The following is a 25,750-nucleotide window of genomic DNA, read 5'->3' as shown; positions in this document are numbered from 1 at the left end:
ACATGAGCAATATGAAATTAATGTGCTAGTAGACTAACTAGTCTACTTCTTAAAAGTCACATTTAAACCAATAAAATTGCAACAGAACTGTCCTGTAACTGCTTTATACAACCAATTGTGAGGGTTTAGGTGTTCCCCTCCCCCCCCACACTTTGGAAATCACCCAGACTAGACTCAGCCAGCTCTGGAAATTGAATGAAGCTTATTATTTACAGCTTAGCAGAATATACAAGCAGATATTTACAGTATATACAGTTATATACAGAAATATACAAGGTAAAAGGTAATGTAGGAACACAACAGCCCTCCCAGAAACCTGAGCCCCCAGGAGGGGCTTCCGACTGCCCTTTTACCTTCCTCTTACCCCTCTCAACCTTACCCCAGTCCCAAGGAACAATGGAGGTTCAGCCAGGGGGTTAGGAAGCAAAGTGGGTTAGTCAAAGAGGCTAGAGAGAGAGATGTGGCTCAGAGCTCCCTAGCAGAAGTGCCTTATCTATGTTTTGATTTTTGTTTTTATACATCTCAGCAAGCCTATGAGTGAAGCAGACATCACCATTGTTTGCCTTTCACAGCCTGTAATCTAGTTCTTCTCACCAAAACATTCTAGCTTGCTTCAAACTAGCACACCCATTTAAAACATATCTGTCTTTAGATCAATACCTTATGAAGGTCCTCCTTTTCTTGCCGTAGTATTCTGCACTGTTTTTCTAGTCCTTTCAACTTGTGTATGGAGTCTTCATGCTCTTGTCGAAAAGCTACTGCATCTGCAAGCTGTCCTTCCAGCTTACTTATATCTGTAGATTAATACATATTAAAGGTGACAGGTACCAAATTTACACCAATAAAGCAAGCAACGTTACTGAAGCAAACTGGCATCACCACTTTGCTTAGAAGAACAGCTCCTTTCCTGTTCCCACCATGTTAGACTGTTTGAAGTAATTGTGGGGGCATCGACACCTCCAAATAATTTTAATTGTCTTCAGACATTAAAGAAATCCTCTCGAACACTGAGATCCAATTAAGTGAAAAAGTCCTGGCAACAGGGCTTTGGTTTGTTTTTGAGGCATACAACTCCTAGACCTTGGAAACACTGAAATAAATTGGAGTTGTTCTAAATCCAAGTCTAGTAATTTGTCTCCTAAATAGTTTTCATTATATGTCAAATAAGGCTACAATCAGTCATTAGTGTATTCAGTGAGACAGGAAAAGACTATTTATTTCCTATGGTAGATAAGAGCTAACCATCTGGTAAGGAAACATCATCCTGTATGAGGCAGGCTGGAGACCTGACTGCTCATATTCCTGGCTCTATGTTCCCTGGTAGTTTTCTCTTTACTGTTGGCAGAAAATTAAACAAATGTGATTTGAAATGATCACCTTGAAGAGTAATAAACTAATCACCTCTATAAGTTTCTGCTCAGTCTTAGAGTTGGTAATAAAATGAACTGTCATTCTCCATTTGGTTTTAGTTACCACTTCCTTCAATCAAATAAATAACAATTTTTGCAGAGAGTAACAGTCTGACTCCATCGATGTCTGTGACAGAACAGGAAATCTGATCTGTGTATCCAGGGACCCCAAGCACTGCTGTAACGATTAAAGTACCATTCCTTTTCTCACTTCAGCACAAACCTCTTCCCACCCTACAAGAACCAATACTACTAAAAAAACCTTATTGCTACATTTTATATTTAGCAGACATCATCTACTTAGGAGCTAGACAAACCTGAAGCATTTGCAGAAGCAGCAACTTAATCTAACTATTTTGACTCAAATCTAATTCCAGAATACACAGAAATAGGTGTTTTTTTTGAAGGATAATCTACATAAGAGAGATCAGTTGCCTTTTGCAATGCATGTACCTACAAAGGGGGTGTATTGGCAAACTGCAGGTGAAAACAACATAAATCAACAACTCAGCATCTGAACTCACTTAATGCTGTACTACAGGCCCATACCAGCCTCTCAGCCAAGTCATTAGGATTCAAGGCTCTCATTCTGTTTATCTCTGATTCACACTTAAAAATTAGATGTTAACAGGAGGTTTGTATGGATAAACTAACAGCATCATCAAGCAACAGATTTTCAGTGATATGGATGAGTCAGTCTTCTCCTAGGACAGATGCCAGTATTTGTTTTTCTGCACTGCTCAGTGCTTCCTAATTAATGCATCACCAGACAGAAATACAAAGGGAGCAGGAGTTTGGAAATATTTAAATGTGAATTATTATTACACATTCCCTCCAAAAAATACTCCCTCAAAAAAGGAGGGTAAATGAACAGGATCTCTTGAGATTTCCAGGGAAACAAGCATCACACAAAATACTTAACTGAACCCATCCACATAATTCATTACACTCTAGACTCCACATGATAGTATATGTTATCAAACCAAGGAAGTAGAAGAAAAAGTTAAGCACTCATCTGGAACACTGCAACGTCTTTTAATATTGAATGACATTAAAAAAACCCTTTGTTCTTTTAGCACCTCAAGAAGATTAATTCTATTTATTGCAAAACCACAGTAAATAATGTTACCAAGAGCAGCAAAATAAATTGCATTACTATAAGAAGCATGCTAGAGCCTTCCTTACCTGTTAATTTGTTCTTCAACCGTTCAATTTCTTCGTTTAATTTTTTAATCTCCTTATCACGGCTTGTGTTTACTGTAACACAAACTGGACCCTGGAGGTTCTGGGCTGTCTGTGTAGATTCTTAAAATCAGAAAAGGAAGGAAAAGTTTTCAACCATATCACAGAATCATAGAATCATCCAGGTTGGAAGAGATCTCCAAGATCATGCAGTCCAACCCAGCACCCAGCCCTAGCCAGTCAACTAGAACATGACACTAAGTGCCTCACCCAGGCTTTTCTTGAAGACCTCCAGAGACAGTGACTCCACCACCTCCCTGGGCAGCCCATTCCAAAGCCAATCACTCTCTCTGGCAAGAACTTCCTCCTAACATCCAGCCTATGCCTCCCCCCAGCACAACTTGAGACTATGTCCCCTTGTTCTGTTGCTGGTTGCCTGGGAGAAGAGACCAACCCCCACCTGGCTACAACCTCCCTTCAGGTAGTTGTAGACAGCAATAAGGTCACCCCTGAGCCTCCTCTTCTCCAGGCTAAACAACCCCAGCTCCCTCATATATTCCAGTTCCTCCTAATGTGCAGAATAAAGAATCTAAACAAAAGTAAACCACTAACCTTGCAGCTTTCTGTTCAAATCCTGTTTTTCTTGCTCTAATTTCCGTATCTTTTTTTCATAGCCTTCTATTTGTGAAGTGTTCTTTAACTCGCGCTGTCCTTCCATATCTTTGGTCACAGTCTCAGGCTGCATCACACTCTTTAAAGTGCCTCGATCAGATAAAGAGCTGAAAACAAACATGTAAGTTAGAACACTTTAATAAATACTCACAGCAGTCTCTAGCAGCGCCATGCTGGGATTCCACCAAATACATTCCTTAAATTTACGAGAACAATTAGTGCACTAATTGATACTGTTGAGACCAGTGTGGATGAAGCCGCTATTCCCTAGTAATTGTGCATACTGCTGTAGGATTAGGATACCTGCATTCTAATAATACAGACGTATACTCATCAGAAGCTGCTAAAGCAATTTAAGATGTTAACTCTCATATGCCAAAGCTGACTACTATGTGACAATAAAGTAAGCAGGTAAGTGTACCTGCATTAAGAGAGCTGAGACACCAACTCAAAAGTTGAAAATGTGACAAAGATAGGATGAGCCTCAAGATTTCACTCTGATAAGATTCATTTGCTGTGTTCTTTCTGAAGTAGTATTGCACAGATTAACAAAGGGGAAAAAATAGTAGCAAACAGGGCAGAATAACCTTAGGATCAGAGACAAGTATATGTCTGAGGGACCTCTGAAGTCAGAAGCAGGTAATTTTGGAGCTGGGCGAAGTGACAACACTTTGTTCCTGTACAGAGCAATGTATGTTAACTTGGTCTGCCACGAGGACTTTGGAGCAATGATTTAATCCTTAACTTTTCCTGGTAGATATGCTACAAGGACAAAACTTGCTCTCAGTCTCTCAAGGCTGGAACATCAAGTTTATACTAAATTGCAAATGACACATCCAGTCTCTGAACATTCATTCATTTCAAACAGATAAAATGTTAAATACAAAACCATTTAAACTTGGTAAGCATGACTGAAATATATTTAGGCATTTGGAAAAAAAAGGGGTAAAAGTTTATCCCCAGGTACACCTATGAACATCAACCTTTCTACATGTTTATAGAATTAGATGCAACAAGTATAACAAATATATCCTTTGCTTACCTATCAGTTGTGTATGTAAACCCAACAAATGGTAAATGCAATCCGGAAAAGCCTGTATGAGAACTTGGTGGCACCACTTCCTGCATGAAAACAACATGCATGAAAACCCAAGAGAAGTCACACAGAGTTAAAGGCATTTTATTTAGCCTCAACAGTTAAAAAGAGACAGCTAACAGACTTCTTCAGCACATACCAACTGACAGGCAGTATTTGTACTTTATTGTGTAGCCTTTCATTGTCCCTAGAGCAAATTATTTCAGACAGGTCACTTTATATAACAACCTGAATGTAGGAGCCTCTTGAAGTAGTACTTGAAAGGGCAGCATTTCAGCAAGTTCAAAACAAAATGCAATCAGCAAAAGAAAACTTGAAATGTCAAGTTCCTAATTAAAAGCGAGTTGTCACCCAAACACATGCTATTGGTTTTAGCATGCTAGTTATAGATAGAAATATAACCAAAAAGCTCTTAAATTTTGGAATACAAGTGTGTGAACCACAAAAGTCCTCTGCTCCTCCTGACCCAAGTTTGTAAACAACTACACAATAGAAATAGAGGAGGCAAGCATCAATATCCCCACTCCAGAAACCAACCTCCTGGTTCTCAAGTGAATGGAGAAGTGGCAGCGTGAGCTCTCTCACCTGCACACCTGTGACTACAAGCTGCATGAAGAATATATGTGTATTTCTGAAGACAGATTGGGGTGTTTTCACCCTTGAAAAGGAATAAAAGCAAATACTACATCCTTGTAAAGGTAAACTAAAAGGGCAACTAAGGAAAAATTTTTTCCCATCTAAGTATGTTTTAACTTGGATCACATAACAGTAGTCCACTTTGGCAAGTGCTACCATTTAGAAAAGCAGCTTTCTGTTTCTGCTAACCCAAAATGAGAGAGATTAAAAATTAGAACTTTTCACACTTTACTTGTTTTTCATCTCTTACACTACCTTGCAGTGCATCTCAGTACTACCTCGCAGTGCAGCAAGTGCACACATCTGTGTTAGTAATATTCAAAAACAGACTCACTGGATTTCGTAACACATCATCATCTACATCAAAGTTTGAGGTGTCAGAAGGACTGCTAACATCTGGAATGTAAGGTGCTTCTAGATTTCGGATGTTATCCCAATTAAGTCCTTCAAAAAATGCATGAGACTTAAAATCCTCTATTCCATTTTGTCCCAGTCTACGTTCCCTACTGCAGATAAGTCGTTGAATAAGATCTTTTGCTTCTTCAGATACATCTGTAACATGGGATGGAAACTGGAATCGTTCCTGAAAAGAAAACAAACCAAACAGAGGAATTTTAGAGAAGGAATCCATTCCATAACCTTCAGCAGTGATTTCAAAAAGAACATGCTACATTACACCAATAAAAGTGGAAATGAATAGTCAAACAGTGCTCTAGTTCCAGCAAACAGTGGAAGAGCACAATGCCATACATTCACTGATATTTTGTTTTGGTCTGACAATGGATTTCAAAGACAAGTAATCATTTCTCAACTACTTTAATAATACTGATCTGTTTGAAAGGATCTCCAATCATCATAACTCCAGTAGGAAAAGTAAACTTCTTTTTGAGATATATGAGAATTGGACAGACTACAATACATTAAAGTTCACACAATAAAGGCAGACCCTCGCTAGTGTTCTTAGTCATAAAATGACTGATCCCCTGAAGATTAATTTCTTGAGATTTCATTCATTTCAACTCTTTAAAAGACATGATGATAGTCAATGTTTTAAAAAGCACTGTTAAATTTAAAGATCTATTTTTCTCATGTATAAATAGTTGGTTTTCTTACCAAAATATTCCCTACATTTAGCTAAAACTTGTATTATCATAAATCAACAGATCTAAACCCAATGTTTATGCCATTAACATCTGAAATTACTCTAGACAAAAATTGGGAAAACCTTTCTGCACTTTAATTTGCTACTACTACTGTGTAGTTAGGAAAGGCTTTAATCTGTCTTCTTGTGGTTTTGGTTTGGTTCCTCTTATTGGGGAGTTTTTTGGTGGGTTGTTAGTTTGGGTTTCTTTTTTGTTAGTTTGTTTTGTTGGGGTTTTTTTTAGTTTGTTTTGGTTTTTTGTTAGTTTGTTTTGTTGGGTTTTTGTTTCTTTGGGTTTTTTTTGTTTGTTTGTTTTTGTTAGTTTGTTTTGGGGTTTTTATTAATTTGGGGGTTTTTTTGTTGTTTGTTTTGGAGGTTTTTGTTTGCTTTGGATTGAATTTTTTTGTTAGTTTTTTTTGTTTGGGACTTTTTTGTTTGTTTGAGGCTTTGTTTTGTTGGGGTTTTTTTGTTGTTTGTTTTGGTTCAGGTTTTTAGTTTGTTTTAGTTTAGATTTTTTTATTAGCTTGTTTTGGTTTGGTTTTTTTTTTGTTTGTTTTGGTTTGGATTTTTTTGTTAGTTTGGTTTGGGGTTTTTTGTTTGGTTTGGTATTTTTGTTTGGTTTGGGGTTTTTTGTTAGTTTGTTTTTGTTTGGGGTTTTTTGCTTTGTTTAGGGTTTTTTTTGTTAGTTTGTTTTGGTTTGGGACTTTTTTGTTTGTTTTAGGTTTATTATTGTTAGTTTGTTTTGGTTTGGTACTTTTTTGTTTGTTTGGGGTTTTTTTCTGATAGCAGCACATATATTTCTTTTTGTAACACAATTTTTCAAGTTTAAAAGAAATCATTAGGGACCAACCATAGTTGAAATGAAACTTTAAAACTTCCATTGAAAAACACACAATCATATTCATTGTGTGTCCAAATCAAGATTAAAATACTAAGTCTGTAAGACAGCAGCTTCAAATTTCCACCCAAGTAGTTTAAGAGCTGGGTAGCCAGCACTTATACTGGTTACATTTGCAAACAGTTAGTTAATTGAAGAAATTAAACAGAGAGAGAGAGAGAGAGTAATTTGCATCACATCAAGGGTGTCAGCTCTGGGAAAGATTACATGTCTTATCCATCAGTGCCTTGCTGAGAGCACAGCATTATAATCATGGTAAACCACACTCATCCTGGGGAGAAGAAAATGAAACAATACACCTTGTGCAGTAGTTTCTGTCTCTTTAGGATGAGTATGCATATAAACACATTCTCCTAACACAGCTCTTGAAAGGACATTATGAATTGAAGAGCAGACAGTGAGGTGGATTAGGAACTCGTTACAAGACAGAGTTCAAAGAGCAGTCATCAATGGTGCCAGGTCCAGTGGAGTCCCCCAGGGATCAGTTCAACATCGTCATTAACGACATTGATGAGGGGACAGTGTCTGCTCAGCAAGTTTGCTGACAGCACCAAACTGGTGGGCTTGGCTGACACAGCTGAAGGCTGTGCAGCCATCCAGTGAAACTTGGACAGACTGAAGAGCTGGCTAAATGAGGTTCAACAAGGACAAATGCAGTCCTGCATCTGGGGAGGAATAATAAACTGCACCAGTACAGGTTGGGAGGATATCTGCTGGAAAGCAGCCTTGTGGAGAGGGACCTGGGAGTGCTGGTGGATAACAAGTTAACTATGGGACAGCAATATGCCCTTGTGGCCAAGAAGGCCAACACGATCCTGAGGTGTATTAAGAAGAGTGTATCCAGCAGATAAAGGGAGGTTCTCCCCCTGTACTCTGCCCTGGTGAGATCTTGAGTACTGCCTTCAGTTTTGAGCTCCCAGTTTAAGAGGGACAGGGATCTGCTGGAGCATCTCCAGGGGAGGGCTACAAGGATGATTAGGGGACTGGAGCACTGCCTGAGGAGAGGCTGAGGGTCCTGGGGCTTTTTAGTCTGGAGAAGAGAAGACTGAGAAGGGATTTAATAAATGTTTATAAATATCTAAAGGCTGGAGGCCGGGGGGGGTGGGCAGGACACAACACACAGGCTCTGCAGTGGGTGTAAGATGCAGCACAGGAGGTTCTACCTCAATACAAGGGGTAACTTCTTTACTGTAAGGGTCACAGAACACTGGAACAGGCTCCTCAGAGAGGTTATGGAGTCTCCTTCTCTGGAGGCTATCAAGGCTTGTTTGGATGTGTTTCTCTGTGACCTGAGTTAGATTTTATGGTCCTGCCCTGGCAAGGGGATTGCACTCAATCTCTTTGGGTCCTTTCCAACCACTGACATCCTGTGATCTGTTTTATTCTCATTCTGTAACGTTCAAAATGAACCCAGAAGTTCCAATGCTTCTCTATGACATTGACCTGGACAAAATCTTTTGGCCTCATGATCTTCATACAGCTCAAGTTCATGTTTTTCTAGCACTTCTACTCCAGGCAGCTCTCCTGAGCTCATGTTCTTCACACAGCTCATGTCTACAGTGGTTGACTTGTCTGTTCCCTTTTTTGGACTGTTATCAGTGTGACAGCAAATGTGCACAGCTGTGTAAATAACACATTTATTCACTTCTCCCACACAGTCAGGAGGAAATTTTCAATGGGCCTAACATGAGACTTGGTTTTAATTTTGATCCTATGATGACTGCTTATATTTTCCAGTAAGAACATCAGCACCTAGAGCAAAATTTCCATTTGGCATGCAATTTTTGCAGTTCAGAGAAGCAAACATTTGTAAAACCTGAACCAACAAATTTACACAACATGCCTCTAAAACATCATGAGAAACCAAAAGAACCACAACCACTTCAAAATCTTTAAGTGCTAATAGATTTGTTGTAAATATTATAAACTCAGTGAAGGCACAGAGATTCAGTAGAGTTCTTACTTCATGATTCATAATCTTCCCATAAGTTTCTACTAATGATTCTGCATAAAAGGGTGTTTCACCATACAGCATTTCATACATGCAGACACCCAGTGACCACCAGTCACATTCAGGTCCATATTTTCCCATTCCATCTTCCATTGCTTGCAGTATCTCAGGGGAGATGTAGTCAGGTGTACCCACTGCTACTGATGACTGCACCTTAAAAACAAGGCAAACATCATTTTCCTATGTTTTTACATTCTCTCAGCAACCTTCTCTCTCACACACTACTAGTTCTGACAAACACCAGGATGTGACTCTGGAAAATAAAGGGATTTATCAAAGCACAGCAATAAAATAAAGAAACTACTAGAAAATATCAGACAACAAATATTAAGCTTCAGTCTCCTTCTACAGAAAATCAGTCGATGTTTTTTATTTTGAAAACAGCAGAACCCCAAAATAAATCACAGACATTGTGAAGGCAGAAAGACAAGAGGAGAATATATTTTGCCTTTCTGTCTTTTTACACTTGAAAATTGTAATTGGCTGCCTAAATTTGAAATGAACAACAATGAAGTCGGGAGAACAACTGGTCTTACTATTAAACACTGAGGCAAAGAAGGTATTAAGCACCTTGGCCTTTTCCACTGTTTCCCTCTATACCCTCCTTAGCTGATCTTTTCTTGCAAATACATTCCAAGAAATATTTATTAATTGTCTTTGACAGCAGTAGCCACATTAAATTATAGCTGGGCTTACTTATGTCCTCTAGGCTCCTGGTCACCTGTGACTCCATCATAAAAATAACATCAAATTTGTATTTTTTTCAAGAAAGGCCTTTAGACAGTTGTTAAAACTCCCACAAGAATTCAAATGACCAGTAGCAGAAAACATGAAAGAGAGCATAACATAGTAAAGGCTAACTGTAAAAGGTTGCAGCCCTTAAAGCAAGTAGCTGAAGATGTAAATAATGGGTTTATAGATATGTTGAGTTCTAAAATCTTCCCTTAGTTTTTAGCATGTCAATAAGCTTAGAATCCATCAGCTCTTTGATGCACACTGACAATGTCTAGTTGCTGTAAGACCATCAAGTCACCTTCAAAGGTCTCACTACTGAGCAACCCAGTTAAATTTTGCTTCATACATACTGTGCCATCTTCACTCATTTTCAGACAGGACCCAAAGTCTGCCAGTCGTATGTGGCCATTCATGTCCAACAGAACATTATCAGGTTTTATGTCCCTGTTATAAAAGAAAGAGGTGGAAAGGTTTAAGTATATAGTATTAGCTATTCTTGCAAGGACTAATCTTGCATCAGAATAACAAAGAATTTTATGTTGGATACTCGCTGATAAAAACTTTCTATTGTGCTACTTACAAACTCTCCTCCTGCCCAACTTAAAACTTTGTGACACTGAACCTTAAGATTACATCAGATTTTCAAGCTCAAATTGGACAAGCAGAGTAACTACAGTGAGTCATACTGAGTGCAACAGATAGGCAGTTTACTTCTTCAACATAATTTCAAGATTACATGCATCATAATGTATTGTTTAGAGGCAAGGAAGATGAAAGAGAAAAGGCAATGTTTCAATTTCAAGTGTTTTTGACAAGACTTATAACTTCCAACTTAGTATGTATGAAGATTTTTCCACTGCTTTTCTAAATGCCATTTCTGTTTGCAAGTATTGCTAGTCAATATACTACTTCACAATGCATTTGCCTCTACAGATACCATAAGACTTTTGCAACCCATGTACATGCAGCTGTTACTCTGCTGACTCAGAAGACTAGACCCTCTCACTGTGCTTTCCCAATAAATGCACTAATTTTCTATTGTCAAACTTATTCCATACATTTCAGTTCCAGGTGCCATCAATATTTCCTTACGGTGCCATAACTAGAAATCAAGCTCAGTGAGTGCAGAGAACTGTTAAAACTTATATACAACTACACACCAATTTGTCTGTTTGTAAAGAACATTGCTCACAGTGCCAGTTGAAGCATTAGTCAATCTCATCCAACACATCTCTGCTCTGCTTTGGATACAGCTCTCACTTGCCTAAGGGAATACTGCTTCTGTTCAGTAAAGCTTAATATCTCTTCTCCAAGGTCTACTGGTTCCAATCTACAGCTAGCAGTCATGTAAGTCCTTAAAGGATCCTTGAAATCCTCTCCAAAGCAAACATGCTTCCTCCTAATCCATTCCAATCACTAAGCCCATCTCTTTGAAGTGTATGTTTCGGGTTCAGAGCCATTCATTCCTATCGCCCCCCACAGGCACTGATTCACTCCTGTGCAGAGATGTAGCAGGTCAGTTAGAATCATGGAATGGTTTGGGTTGGAAGGGATCTCCAAAGGTCATCTAGTCCAACTGTCACGGTAGGCCTGATAGCCCCAAATAAGCTTCTTACATGTCCTGGCTTGCCCGGCCATGTTTTTCTGCTCTCCCTCCTTTTGTTTTGGGGAGAGGCAGCCACAGGAAAGAGGAAAAAGAATCTGGAGCCACTAAGCCTAAGGACTCTGACTTGCCCAGACTTGTTTACATTCTGTCATAAACAAGGTACATACACTTAGCTTGTGCCTGCCTTGTTCAAGGCCTATGCTTTTCCCAAATTTGGGTAAAGCAAGCCTATGGCTTCACCTAATATGGTCAAGCTTGGATAACTGCCATTCTGATTGGCTATTCTGTGTCCAAAGGCCCATTAGTCGTGGGCTACACTGATAAGAAGAGAGATGCAGGTAAATGCAACATGCTCTGCCATTGTATTCGGTTCTGCTGTTACCTTTTGCTATTGCTCTGTTTCTGGCAGTGAATCTGCCATTAGCTTCTGCAGCATTATGCTAAAGCTGTAAGTTAGCTCTCCTGAATTGCCTGGAAACCAAGTTTACCAGGAACAGGCTCTAAATGCCTCCACGCAAGTGGCCTGCGCAGCCAGCGTGACATTGTGCTAAGACTGCACACCATGAGACATCCTACCTACACCTTAGAGTCTCCTGCCAAGACAAGAAGTGCTGGAGATACACAGATAGTCCAGAGGAGCAAACATAGGGCCAGAGATTGTCTGCCTCCTTTCCCAGCACTCTGTGAAGTCTGGGGGGAATTGGAGGCCTGAGTGGCTGACAAGTAACAGTGCTCCCTGGAGGCATTTGGGTGCTGTTTTGAGCTGTGGCTGGCCCTGTGAGTCAGGAAATAATATTTTGTGGGAGGGTACTTGAAGCCTCTTGTGGTTCACCATAGCCTTCTACCATGAGCATAGGGGAGCTCCTTGAGTCTGGTTATTTTTAGATCTAGTTATTCTTCTGTAAAATGTTTCCATAACCATGCAAACCCATTATTATTAATATTAGTGGGTGAGGGTGGTGAGAGTTCTGAATATCAAAATTAATACACAGCATTATTTTGGGGAAGAATATAATCTCACATCAATTAATTACCCCTTCATAACATCAACATACTCTGCAGTAAGCAAGCACATCCTCAACTAGATCAGGTTGCTCAGAGCATAGTCAAACCTCATCTTGAATACCTTCAGGGATGGGGCCTCAACCACCTCCTTGGAGGTTCCAGTGTTCCACCATCCTCATGGTAAAGAGCTTGTCCCCAACATCCAATCCAAATCCGCTCTTTTCTAGTCTGAAGCCACTGCCCCTCATCCTATCACTACAGGTGTTTTGGAAACAGTCTGTCCATCCTTCCTGTAGGTCCTCTTCAGGTACTGGAAGGTCACCATTAGGTCTCCCTGAAGCCTTGTCTTCTCCAGGCTGAACAACCCCAGCTCCCTCAGCCTGTCAGTTATTTAGGCCACCCAGCTCAGAAATGGGTGTAATGGTGCCCCTGGTCAACTTCTCTGAGTACATAACATATTTAAATCCTCACATATTGACCACATTTAGGTGAAGGGTCAAGATTGACCTGCCAAGTCAGACACAACACTAGTATGAAGTCTACTTCTCCTGAGCTGGCACTTTCAGTGAGTTGTTATGAACACACTCCTATGGCCATAACGAGTTTTTAGTTAACTGAAAAACCTCCTTTCTCTCAACCTGGTATTATTAGCTTCTCTGTTTACTGAAATGAAGCTATAAAGTCAGCATACAAAGAGACAACTGCAGACATTTCCAGAATTAATATAATGTTGCTTTCCAATTGACATACCATGCACAGTTGTTAAATCTAGAGAGCAAACAAAGGACAGAAAATCTCAGTTGAACAACACTCTTGCAAGGACGAAACTAAGTATTTATCAAGTGCCTTTCTTGCACTGCTCACAGCTCTTCTGAAGCAGCTGCTCCACTAGGAAGCTAAAAAAGCATACATATTTTGTTCTACCTTCCTGACCTGTTTCCTCTGACAGAACCAGGAATATTCTACAGTTTTTAACTACTGCAGAATACAAGCTGAGTTAACATGATGGCAGGCACTGCTCTGGAATATACATATACTGTATGCAGGAAGTATCCAACTGGCTCATGCCCACTCCTTACAAAAGCTGCTTGAGGGTGACCTCAGGTAAAGAGATGCAGTGATGTTATCATGGGCTTACTGTGCATAATTTTTGCAGACCATCTGAACATCTGCTTCAAGCTTCTAGGTTGGGCAAGGGCAGGTATACATTCATGAAGTGAACCAAGTCAAGAAGCTTGATCACAAAGAAAAGCTTCAGGAAAAGATTAGTCAGATAAATGTCATTGCTTCTAATATCAATTCATCAAAAATGGATATTTTAAATGCAATAGCTCATGTAGCTTTTATACACTCTATTGTAAGGAAGCACCATATGGTCTGTGTATACATAGTAACACCCCCAGAATTAGCTTCATGTCACTATAGGTGCATTTTTTAAGCAAGGGAGACAGCATCTTACCTGTGCACATAATGCAGTTCATGTATGGAATGTATAGCAAGCACCATTTCACCAATGTAGAACCTAGCCATATCTTCAGGAAGCTTATCTTCAAACTTACTGAGAAGTGTCAGTAAGTCACCACCAACATAGTAGTCCATCACTAGATACTGAAAAGAGAGAAATGAAGCAGTGAAGTATTGAGAGATAGCTGGTAAGAGGAAAAAAAGTTAAAATTAATCAGTTAACACTTGAAAAAAATGCTCTTTCACTTTTTTGTGTGTGTCTGGGGCAAGTAGTCAAAAGTGGTCATCTTTTGCATTGCTTTTATTTTCTTATTTAGTGTTGAAAAATATATTCCCTGAATAATCACAGTAAGGATGACACATTCAGCTCTAACCTATGCATGACAGTAACAAACAAGTCAGGGTAAGCTTATTTCTGTCTTACAGTGTCATGCAAGGAAAATAATCTGGTATCATCAAAATAAATGTAAATTATCAACTCTTAAACTGAGAATTTCCAAAATATGAAGGAATGAAGGAAAAATTATAGTTAAAGATAATACTTGATGCAGCTTAGCCTAAAATACACATTTCACTACTACTCTTAGTTTTGGTAGCATTTCAGTACTATTAGTGGTTCCAAAAGTGGGACTTAATCACATCAACATCTTCAAATACTCATCTTGGCATGTGCCACATCATGGATGCAAAACACATCTGCCAGGAGCTTTAATGACACTGTGCATTAGGGCTGCCCATGACAAGTCAGAAGTACTATGATAGGATTTTTTTTCCCAATCAAATGTTAACATTCCTTTCAATGTTAATGTTTCAATGCTAATGTCATTTCAATGAAAAAGTAAATAGCTTCCTAGGACAGTGAGCCATCATCCAGCCCATGGAAAGGATCTACACAGATAATGTAACATGAAAGAGGACTCAGACTTGCTATTTATTTCACATACCACAACACAAGGATTAGATTTTACTGATTTCCTAGCAATAACCATTACAAGATGATTTGATACACGGTTCTAGGAATAACTTTGCTTTGTCGGGAGCTGACTTTCCAAAGCAGTCACCTCACTTTTCTCCCAAATGTAATGCAATCTACTGTCCCTGACAGATCCATTTTCCACAAGGGAAGTAAATTAGAGAGGAACCCAAAGAAACATGAAGTACAATAATAATTGCTATCTTTTGGCTTAAAAGAGTGACTCCAACAGGTATAAGGTTTGATATTTTTCTCAATCTTATTCAGTTTATACCTTAATCCAATAGGTGATTCTCATCACTTGTGTTGAAATCAGTCAGTCCAAATTGCACAACACGTGCTGAAACACTGTATGCATGCAACAAGCGTGTCTGAAAATGAAAGGCTACCGACAAGAACCAGCAATCTTTGAAAAGGAATGTCATATTAAAATACTTGCACTCAAATTCAAGGCTTACAGGGCCTTTTATGGGTGTTGAAATACCCTGTCAAAGAGATGAGGTAATGCACCTCCCCCTGCTCCCACAGTGTTCATAACTCAGCAAGAACTCATCTGACCCATGAAATGAGGCACTTGGATCAGAGGAAGTTGGTGAGACATCATTTTAAGAAAGTCAAACTTTATCCAGTTTCCAGTTCACAGCAATCTTCTTGCCAGGAGGCACTTTTCCCTTCACACAGGGTTAAAATAAAGATTATTCTGATGCTGAAATCTAAAGGTACTGCATTCCTTCCAGGGAAGTGACTACATCAAACAGAGGGAGAGCACTTGGAAATCAAAGGAAAAAAAGATATTGAAATACCCTCACATACACTCAGAAGCCTTTAAGAGGTGAACAGCAGACAAACAAACATATATCCTTCAAGAATGAGACTAGGAAAGACAATTTTTATGGTAAATTACATAACCTGGAAGAAATTAAGAACTTCAAGTCCCATACATGCTTCTAATAATCATGGACTATGTTTCACCTATGCCATAATTGATTCAACAAAATCAGCAAAGGCTGACTTGATACAAATTGTCTCTACAGCACCAGAAAAAAGCCATGCCAGCACTTCCATGTTACGTGATTCGAGAGTTGGCTGTTTAGAGAACACTACCACATGGTGTATTTGCCCCAAAAATATTTTAAAACTACAGGAGTAGAACCAGAAAATGAAGACCAGAGCACATGCATTTTATAAAATGGTGTGGGTTTTGCTTGTATTTAAGTTCTGTATCATTACATGCTCTACTAATATTAAACAGAGTGAACAAACCGCCAGTTATTCTACGCTCTCCAAGGGCAGCTGCTACCTTTCTACCTTAACATCTTGCTCTGTCTTTGTCTCATTCTGAACCCCATATCATGCAGCCAGAAATGTATGGAAAAGCTCTAGGTGTGGGAAGACACCAAGGTTCTCTGCTTCAGGGTTAGCTTACATGGTTTTGCAATAAGAATCTCTAGTTACTGTGCACAAAAATCCCTAGGAGCAGACGCCAGAACTCTCTTTTACAGGACCAACATCCACTTCAGGTTGGAGAAGTGAGCTCTGTTGTCTGGCCTTGACTTGTTCTCAGCTTTGCATTCCATTCCACAAGGATGAAGAGTGCAGCTAAAAAGTAAACTAAATATTCCCATCCAGGTGCTTTAGTATGGGAGCTCTCCCCAAGACATGGAAAAATGCAGCTATAAACTTCAAGCTGAGCAGAGATCTTTTACCTTACAGGATGAGTGAACCACAAAGATGGTATGGAAGAGAACTCTTTGTCCAGGTTTTTGGATGAAAGCCACTTCCTGACATACTTTGTGTTTTCTTCACACACCATTTACAACAGAGCAACTGAGATGCAGATACACTCCATCTGTGAGCACCAGACATTTACATGAGGTAGATGCTGAGTAACAGACCATTGGAAGGCAGCATCTCAGCACATGCAGAACAGACCTCAGGCAAGCTGGGAATCTGCTGACTTTGGCTGCTAGGCAGATTGTTGCTTTCTTAGATACTGGATCTTAAATTAGATGATGGATGTCTAAATTATGTTGTCAAGTGAAACTTACAAATGTCTTTGGGAACTTGGAGAAAAGAAATATATGTTGGGAAATGGCTGAAAAATAGGGGACACGAGCCTCTAGAAGCTTGTACAATCAAACCCTTGACATGAGGTCTGATTACTGAAGCACAGCTAAGCCACAGCAGTGTATGTGAAGAAGCTCAAAAGGAATTTATCCTTGAGCCTTCTGATAAGCAACTTCCGTGGGACAGTGTCCAGATTAGGAGGGAAATAGGAGGAACATGCAAATTCCAATCTCTAGATGTACCACATTGCATGCTGGCTGTGCTCACTTTCTCACCCTAATCGAAACATGTGTGCTCTGTAACGTGAAGCCTGATGCTCTCAATAAACAGTGGATTGTCAAGCAAGCTAGCTCATATTGAGTCGTCCTTGGCTTTCCCGATCCTGCAAATATATTTTACTTTCATATCTTGCCTGGAATGGATTTGAATAAAATGGTATCAGCAACACTGTATCACTCTCTGTACTGCCATTACTACTGCTTACTGTTCTGGACAGCTAATGGATTTTTCTTAAGTAGCACCACTCTCACAAGCTCCTTCAAAACAGTTTACAGAATGTCTCACGATCCTTTTATGCAAGTCTGAAGGCTGTTTTCATAGAATCATAGAATCAACCAGGTTGGAAGAGACCTCCAAGATCATCCAGTCCAACCTATCACCCAGCCCTATCCAATCAACTAGACCATGGTACTAAGTGCCTCAGCCAGGCTTTGCTTGAAGACCCCCAGGGACGGTGCCTCCACCACCTCCCTGGGCAGCCCATTCCAATGGGAAATCACTCTCTCTGTGAAGAACTTCTTCCTAATATCCAGCCTATACCTACCCTGGCACAACTTGAGACTGTGTCCCCTTGTTCTGTTGCTGGTTACCTGGGAGAAGAGGCCACCCCCCACCTGGCTACAATGCCCTTTCAGGTAGTTGTAGACAGTAATAAGATCACCTCTGAGCCTCCTCTTCTCCAGGCTAAACAGGCCCAGCTCCCTCAACCTCTCCTCATAGGATTTGTGCTCCAGGCCCCTCACCAGCTTCGTTGCCCTTCTCTGGACATGTTCCAGCACCTCAACATCCTTCTTGAATTGAGGGGCCCAGAACTGGACACAGTACTCAAGGTGTGGTCTGACCAGTGCTGAGTACAGGGTTTTGGTTCTGAGGGAATCAAATGCGTGAGCTGCCTTCATGAGGCAATGCCAGCAGTAACTAAATTTGGAGAGGTTAAAAAGCTGGACCTATTCAATGGAAATAGCTTGTAAATATTCTATGATCTGACTACTTACTTATGATAATCTTGTAGTTCTAAAAATACTTTTAAACATAACAGTCAAAACAATTTGTTTTATTTTGGCATCTGTAAAAATGTTTATTTTCTAATCTTTCATATACTTAGTTCCTGAACTCAGTGGTAGTTTTTATGAGTATTTTATTTCTTATTTATAATCATGTGTTGCTACTTGGGTCCTACTGGCTAAAAAAGTGTTAAGAGGTGAAAACTTCCATAATAAAACTATGTCAGTTTTTAGAGAAACTGCAAGTTTGCAAACCCTGCCTCAGGTAGCCACACAGAAGCTGTACAGTTCAATATACTGTAGTATGCTTGGGCTTTATTGACTTTGCACCTGACCAGTACTCTCCCAACCTATGTAAGTTAAATACAGCTTCTATGTTAGAGTTCTAGTAACTCATTATTAAAAATGTAACAGGAGTACTGACTTCATAAATGGTTGTTAAGGTCTCTCAAACTAGCTGGATGGCCAATCTGCTGACTTTAAAAAGTATAGGCTAGTTTTCCTCCTAGGGCTTTTAAAGTATCAGTTTCATCAGACTTTTAAAATAAAATTTTCTATGAATGTTGCCATTTTTCAACCAAAAAAAAAAAAAATCTTGCTTCAAAAGACATTCTGAAATTTTAAAAGCAAAAACATTTATTATAGAGAGTTAACACCTCTCAAATGATTTAACTGCAATGCTATAAACACATTAAACTCAAGCATGATGGATTTTATGCATGGACAGACTAATTATGTAAGGTACTATATACCATAGCACTACACAACTTTCTCACTTTCCTAAAGTTACCATTAGTCCCTTTGAAGTCTTTCTTCAAGGAGAAAACACGAATGCTGAAACTGCTGTGAGGTATGAGTGGACTGATTTAATGCACTCATATCCTTAAATGCACCATAAATACAGCCTTTCATAACCTAAAGCTTTTTATTTGCTGATGAATCAAACCTACCAAATAGTTTTCATCTTGAAAGGCATAGTGCAACGTAGTAATCCACTGACAATCCCCGTTCACCAAGACGTTTCTCTCCTCTCGGAAGCAAGCTGTCTAAAAGAAGAGAGAGGAAAATGCCACTGTCAACATCAACAAGCAGTTTTCACAGGATGAATATATATGGATGTTTTATGGGATTATTTAAAATTACTGAACACAAGTCTCCATTCATTGGAATTCAGTCTGCACAAGTGACAAGCCAGGGAATCTCGGCAGGCTTGTTGTTGGGCATTCATTCACTTTAATCCTGACTGCAACCTTAATAAAACAAAACCAAACCAAACCCTCAACAGACAACACATCTCCCACCCCATAAACACCAAAAAGCTCACAAACCAATCTGAGTCAAGACTGAACATTCGTTCTGGAAGTTATTTTTAAGAGACAGAAAAATGATATAATTTGGCATTGCAGTCTGTAGCAAAAAGATAATGGCTCCAGGAAAATAAGACTGGTGCTTCTGAAAAAGACCTTTGTAAAAACAGCTTCATGCATACTTTTCTTACATTACATCTCCAGACACTGTAAACTGAGAGTAGGAAATAAGCAAATTTTTCTGTTGCAGTCTTATCTTTGTCCAGGATATTTTCAATAATCTTTATTCTACTTCAAACAGCAGAGTGCAACACTTTAGAGAAGTAAGCTCTGTGTAACAGGTTTTCTCAGCATCTTTACATGAAACCAATTCCATAAACTTCAAGTGAGTTCTCCTTAATAAAAATATATTAAGGCTTTTATTGGATCAGAAGCATCAAGATGCAGACTTGGGACTGTTCCACTACTCTCAATTCAGAGAGTCATTATTAGCATATTCAGTAGCTGCAGACTCAAGTGTTTGAATTCCAGATAATAATTCATTTTTTGGGTCACTGCTGCTTGTCGAGACATCTTGGAAAATGCACCATGGAAGAAACATGTCTGGGAAGCTGAAGCCTTATCACTTACTGATTGCATCTTATAAAGGTATCTCAACAATTTCTGTCTTTAAGGAAGCAAAATTCAATTTAAATTTCTACTGAAGAAGACCACACTGTGGCCATATTGTGAAGTTACTAATCACTGGTGCAAAGAGATGTAAACTGTAATTAAAAGTTAACTAAGAGTGGTTTAATGGTTTATGAGTGGAAGGCCAAAGTATCACTCCACAGAAAGTCTGGCAGTGACAGCAGTTCCAAGTAATCCTATCCGCTGCCCACAGCACCAGAGCACAGCACCTCTCAGTTCATTTGGCATCACAATGTGAGGAAGCTGCCAACACAAACCTAATTTGTTTATTTTCAAAGACATCAGTTCCTTGATCCAGTTCACTGTGCAACCTCAAATAACAAGGGAATGTTAGGAACCCTTTGAAACCAGTAATGCTGCTGAACACTTTGCACCACGAATTCGAAGTATAAAACTCTCTTCTGCTTACACCAGCTTAAAAGGCCTTCAGACATGCCTTGAAAAAGCATGACAGGCTGCCTAATCAGCCAGTCAGGGCTTATTTGGAACTGTCAACAGTAATACACCAATGACTATGGATTTTGCTGTCAGAACAAGAAATACAAATGATCCACCTTATCAACGTAAAATGGCGTGCCTACTTTCACTTGCATGTCATTTATGGCTGTTAGCTGACATTTACTAGTGGCTTCTCACCATATGGGTTTTATTCTTTTAGCTAGTACACAAATAACTTTTTGCTACATTTAATAAGTCATACAAGCCAAACAGAAACCAGTATAATGATGTGCTTCTCAGGCCACTTATGTAGTTGGGATAATAAAGTACCTGAAGTCTGCTTTTCAATGAAACTCCTCACTTAAGAGGTTATTGTTCTCCTGCAAGCTTTATTTAAAAAAAAAAAGCAAATTTTACTGCATTTGGGAAATTGAACCCCTGATGCATTATGAATGTCATTGATGTGCAGGTTATGAACTCTTGTTTGTCCAGAAAAGTCAAATCAAATCAGCAAACCTAACAGGAAAGGACAAATGAGCACAGCAGATAGTTCCTTTATTGACTTCTGCAAAGGAGAAAACCAGTGGACAGAGAGCTCTGCATGACTGCTACTTGTCCTAAGTGCCTATTGGGAAAATTATTGCTCATTATACATCTTTCCTGGTGGATAATCCTCTTCCACCTCTTGCCTGCTTCAGAGGATACAAAGAGTTATTTGCATAAACTGATTCGTAAACAGCTGCCTTCTCAGGACATCTCTACATGTGAAAGTTCTAATTATTTATGTAGGCCATTTAACTCACTTCAAAAATTACTAAATCAGCATAACTGCATTTCCATTAGACTTTGGGAGCCCTCTGTACAAGCATTTGGTTTCAAAACAATTCCACACAGAACGAACCCAAATGAATGAACTCAATCAAAATCTGTGTAAAAAGAGTACCAAATTTCTCACATCCAGGGGAAGCCTTAGTGCAGAACTGCTGATGTAGCACAGCCAAGATTGTGAACTCTCCTGACAGCTCAAAGAAGAGCTAAGTGGCAGTGGCTCCTGCCACTGGTAAAGAAAAGCATGGAGCAGTGGATGGAGTGTGACTAAATCAGGCAAAGGCAGTGGTGAAGAGGGGCTTAACTAGAGGAAGGAGATTTATTCACAGAAAAAGAGCTGTGAAAGAAAGCTAAAAAGGAAGGGAGGGACATTGGCTGAGGGGGTGGAGATGTCAGAAAGGGGACAGAACAATGAGACAAGTAAAGGCCAGCAAGATCAGTCCTAAGCAAGCAGCCAGCCTTTGCACCTTAACTGAACTGCTGCAAGTATTAATGCATGTAATGGTTTTCCTCCTTCAAATCTGTTACTCATTTACCTGCTGATTTATGCATGTTGCATTTGCCATAAGGTTTTCCTCTACTGTGGTGGAGTAGGAGTCCTAGAATACACCACTTCCCACAACATATTCTTAGCAGGTCCTTTCTTAATCTGTGAAGTACTCATTCACATTTACATAATTTGTTGTGACAATGTACATCTTGTTTCACCAAAAATACTCTTCTTAAACAGATTTACCTTAACATGTTCTGTTTTACAATCAAATCTGTGATTCCAAAATATTTAGTTACAGATTCACCAGTTATACAAATCCTGTTACAGACCGTAGGATGCAAAGCTCTTAAATGCACACTTTCTGAATGCAAGAGAAAAAAAGATCTTTTCATTCTACTTCTATATACAGCTGTGAATGTCATAGTAGCACCAACCTCAGCCTTTAACTTGCCTTTATTGTAAACAAAACCCTGGCCAATAAATTCAGGGGAAGAACTAGGGCATGCTGTCTGGTAAACGAATACACAGTAAGGTTGAGAACAACAGAAGCCTGGAAGGGACTGTCAGACTTGATTGTATTAAAACAGATTAAGAAAAAAAGAAAAAAGAATAAAGATCCAATGCTCACAAAATAATTCCTAATCTAGAAAAACTTCTATTTAGTTTTCCTGAATCCATTTAAAAAAATTCTCTGTGTTTAAGAATCATGTTACTTACCTCTGCTCTTTTAAGCATTTCCCATTTATTTAGGATTTTCATTGCATAAATGCGCTCTGTACACTTCATTTTAACAACTGCAACCTGAAAAAATAAGGCAACTTTAACAAATGCAAGGTCACAGAAATATTTAAACAGCTTAATATTCACAAATTAATAAGTTACTAAGGAATCATCAGTGACCAGTCCACACACTGATAAACCAAAGCTTGAGTCTCAGCTCATTCTATATTCCTCCTACATTACTACTATGTGCTTGATGCTCGGCACACAACGTGTGGTCAAGTGTTCACGATCAAGTACACCAGAGATGACACAGGAGGAACATGAAGCTTTTCATATGAAGATGTGCAGTAAAGCTGCATTGTTTGCCAAGAACAAATGTAAGCCATGCCTTCAGCCAACGAGGCAACAGTTTAAATGACAGCCTGGGCAAACAAGAAAGGCTGCTGTCAAAATACACTACAGCGTAATTTGCTTTCATATATCAAATTTTGGGAGCTTGATAGGTATTTGCAAATTAACATGCTTTTGTGTACTGTACACAGATAGTTAAAAAGAAGCAAGCCCAGTATTGATTTACTTGTTCAGCATTTTATGATGCATCCTGTGTATTAGACTTGTTTATACTGGTCTATTATGAACAGTAGCCCCTCACATAGCTGTACTGTGGGAGAAAAAACAGAAGAACACAAAAACTTCAACGTTTAGGAATGCAAAGACTTATTTTTGACCAAGACTTGTATCCTTCAAGACCAAAACTAATTCTTGTAGCAAAGCCATAACTCCCACAAAAACCTTCCAGTTGCTGAAAGAAAAGCAGGCATCAAAACTAAGACAGCAACATTTTCACACTATATATGGACTGCTAGAATATTTCTGCTCCTTCTCAGCTCACCTCTGCTTCCAAAGTATAGAACCAACCAGCTTTCACTGCTTCCAACACAGCTTTGAATAGCAGTGGGAAGAGTAACAGGAACCACATCAGCTATACTTTTCTGTTGCTTAAACTACTATAGATAAGCAAATCAGGAGTTACTATTGCTGACTGTAAGCCAAGGTTGTAATAGTGCATCAAGTGCAGCAACACTACACGAAGTCTAAAGACCTGAATAAGTATAAGGGAAATAACTCTCTGCACCTTCCCTGTAAAGAAGCTCCAGATGAGAGGCAGGAGCAAAACTGCTCCTCCAGCAATACAAGACTGGGATATTCACATCTATATGGACACCTCACACCGCAGATACACGCCTAAGCCTTCCACCCCTCAGCACGTGAATATCCACTCACCACGTCCCAGTACACATCTGCACACAGATTCATGTAATGGAAATGTATCTTAACAGGACTGATAGGTACCCATCACTGGGAAGAAAAGGAAAGCCAGCCCTCAACACGGGAAAGACACAGCACTAAAGAGAAACTTCTCTAAGAGATGTAGAACACCCACTGCTGTATTACAGCGCCTCCTGGGCTGCAAACCTCCCACTGATGCTGCCTGTGCTCTGGGGGAAGTGTAAGAGAAGAAAGTCCCAAACACCTTAGGTTCCTTGGCAAACATGAAAGCATTTAACACTGACCTTCAGTAATGGCCTAAACAGTTCAGTCTTCCTCCTAGCCTTACTGCAGCCCTGCAGTTAAAAGTCATTGTTATACCTTCTCTCTATACACTTAATTGCATCATTACCCTAACATAACTGAAGGTACACTGTAAGTCACCCTGCACATTAAAAGCTTTGCAGGATGCTGACATTACCCATTACACATTTTAAACATACAGAACATGGTGAGTCAGGAAACATCCCCAACTCAAATGAAGGGACAGACTAGAACTGAGTGAAATTACCTGCTACAGATGAATAAAAGCTCTGGGGCAGAACCAATTTGCAAGCACAGCTCTGTGAGCCCTGAAGTAGCAGCACTCAAGTTTCATTATATCACAACACTAGAACTGCTCAGCCATTTAAGTACAAATATAGTGCACAAACCAGAATCCAGACATGCACATACTGCACTTTATCTAAGGCCATCACTGTTTGAAAGCACTGCAGGATGGCAGAAGGTTGAAGCATGCTCAACTACCGAGGAATGATGCCAGCCTAGCATTGAGTAGGACATGCAAAACTGAGGAGCTCTGCAAACATTAGAACAAAGCAGTACATGGGAACAGGCCTGGAAAAAGAAAGAAGAAAAATTAAGCCAAACTGATGAACCTATTTAGCAATTCCTCAGTTGCTATCTAGATTAGTGCTATTTCTTTCTGACTGAAAGTAGTGCTTAAAAAAGCTCAATTTAAACCTTCTGTAGGAAGATAATTGCCTTGTGTGGAAGAAAAAGTAGAACTACTAAAAGCTGATTCATATTTTCACATTAAGTGGTCATCAAGTTATGCTACCAGTAAATATACTGCTGCTTTAGTTGTAAGTGCAACAATCAGACAGGTTTTTGTGCCAGTAGAAAAATCCATGCAACCATATGTCAAAATAGGTAATTCCAAGAATTTTATCCCTGAAAAGACACGAAAGGTGCAAAAGATGACTAACAGAAGTAACGGAATTTCGGCCTGACTAGACCAAACTCATCAACCCATTTAAATCCCAAACCTCGTTGATGTCTGAAGGAAAATAGGGAAGCACAAACTAAATCAGGCCTTAATAAAATGAGTACTATTAAAAGCAAGAATATTGCTGCAATATCACCAAAAATGCTTCACCCTTTGTCCCATAAAACACCTCAGCATTTCCTTGAGTTAGCTTTCTTTAACTTTCCTCAACAAGTGGTAGTATTTCTAAGGTTGCATTTCTCATGTAACACTTTGGCTGTTTCTAAGATGCTGTGGTACAGTTGGTCTTTATTATTTTTGTATTAATTCCAGTTTCTCTGACATATAATAACCACACTGACCGTTTTGTGAGATCAAACAGCAACACAATGCAATTGTGCTAACCATGCAAGACATCAGGTTTCAAATATGGTGTCTCTTATACTACACACCAAGCCACCACATTTGCTACGCTAAGTAAAAATACTTGGTTGGTGCTCAGAAGTATTCCAAATGCTTTTTTAAAGCATTTTTAAAGCACTTTAAGAACGAAAAGC

The 25,750-nt window shown here is 39.3% G+C and overlaps 1 protein-coding gene across 5 annotated transcripts in view; it reads right to left on the bottom strand.

Moving 5' to 3' along the window:
• The window catches only part of CDC42BPB (CDC42 binding protein kinase beta), a 100,436-nt gene that overhangs the window by 35,537 nt on the left and 39,149 nt on the right, over nt 1-25,750 (bottom strand). For all 5 annotated transcript variants that reach the window (XM_064168278.1, XM_064167964.1, XM_064168120.1 and 2 more), the window contains exons 3-12: nt 22,652-22,735; nt 19,129-19,224; nt 13,851-13,999; nt 10,131-10,224; nt 8,998-9,198; nt 5,330-5,578; nt 4,306-4,385; nt 3,204-3,370; nt 2,595-2,714; nt 661-794 (exon numbers count right to left, since the gene is read on the bottom strand). In XM_064168278.1, coding sequence (XP_064024348.1) covers nt 661-794; nt 2,595-2,714; nt 3,204-3,370; nt 4,306-4,385; nt 5,330-5,578; nt 8,998-9,198; nt 10,131-10,224; nt 13,851-13,999; nt 19,129-19,224; nt 22,652-22,735 — 1,374 coding nt within the window. The remainder of the gene's footprint in view (nt 1-660; nt 795-2,594; nt 2,715-3,203; nt 3,371-4,305; nt 4,386-5,329; nt 5,579-8,997; nt 9,199-10,130; nt 10,225-13,850; nt 14,000-19,128; nt 19,225-22,651; nt 22,736-25,750) is intronic.

Source organism: Pogoniulus pusillus, chromosome 1 (genome assembly GCF_015220805.1).
Source record: "Pogoniulus pusillus isolate bPogPus1 chromosome 1, bPogPus1.pri, whole genome shotgun sequence".
NCBI lineage: Eukaryota > Metazoa > Chordata > Aves > Piciformes > Lybiidae > Pogoniulus > Pogoniulus pusillus.
Note: the sequence above shows the minus strand (reverse complement) of the source record. Positions and strands in the feature narration are given on the sequence as shown.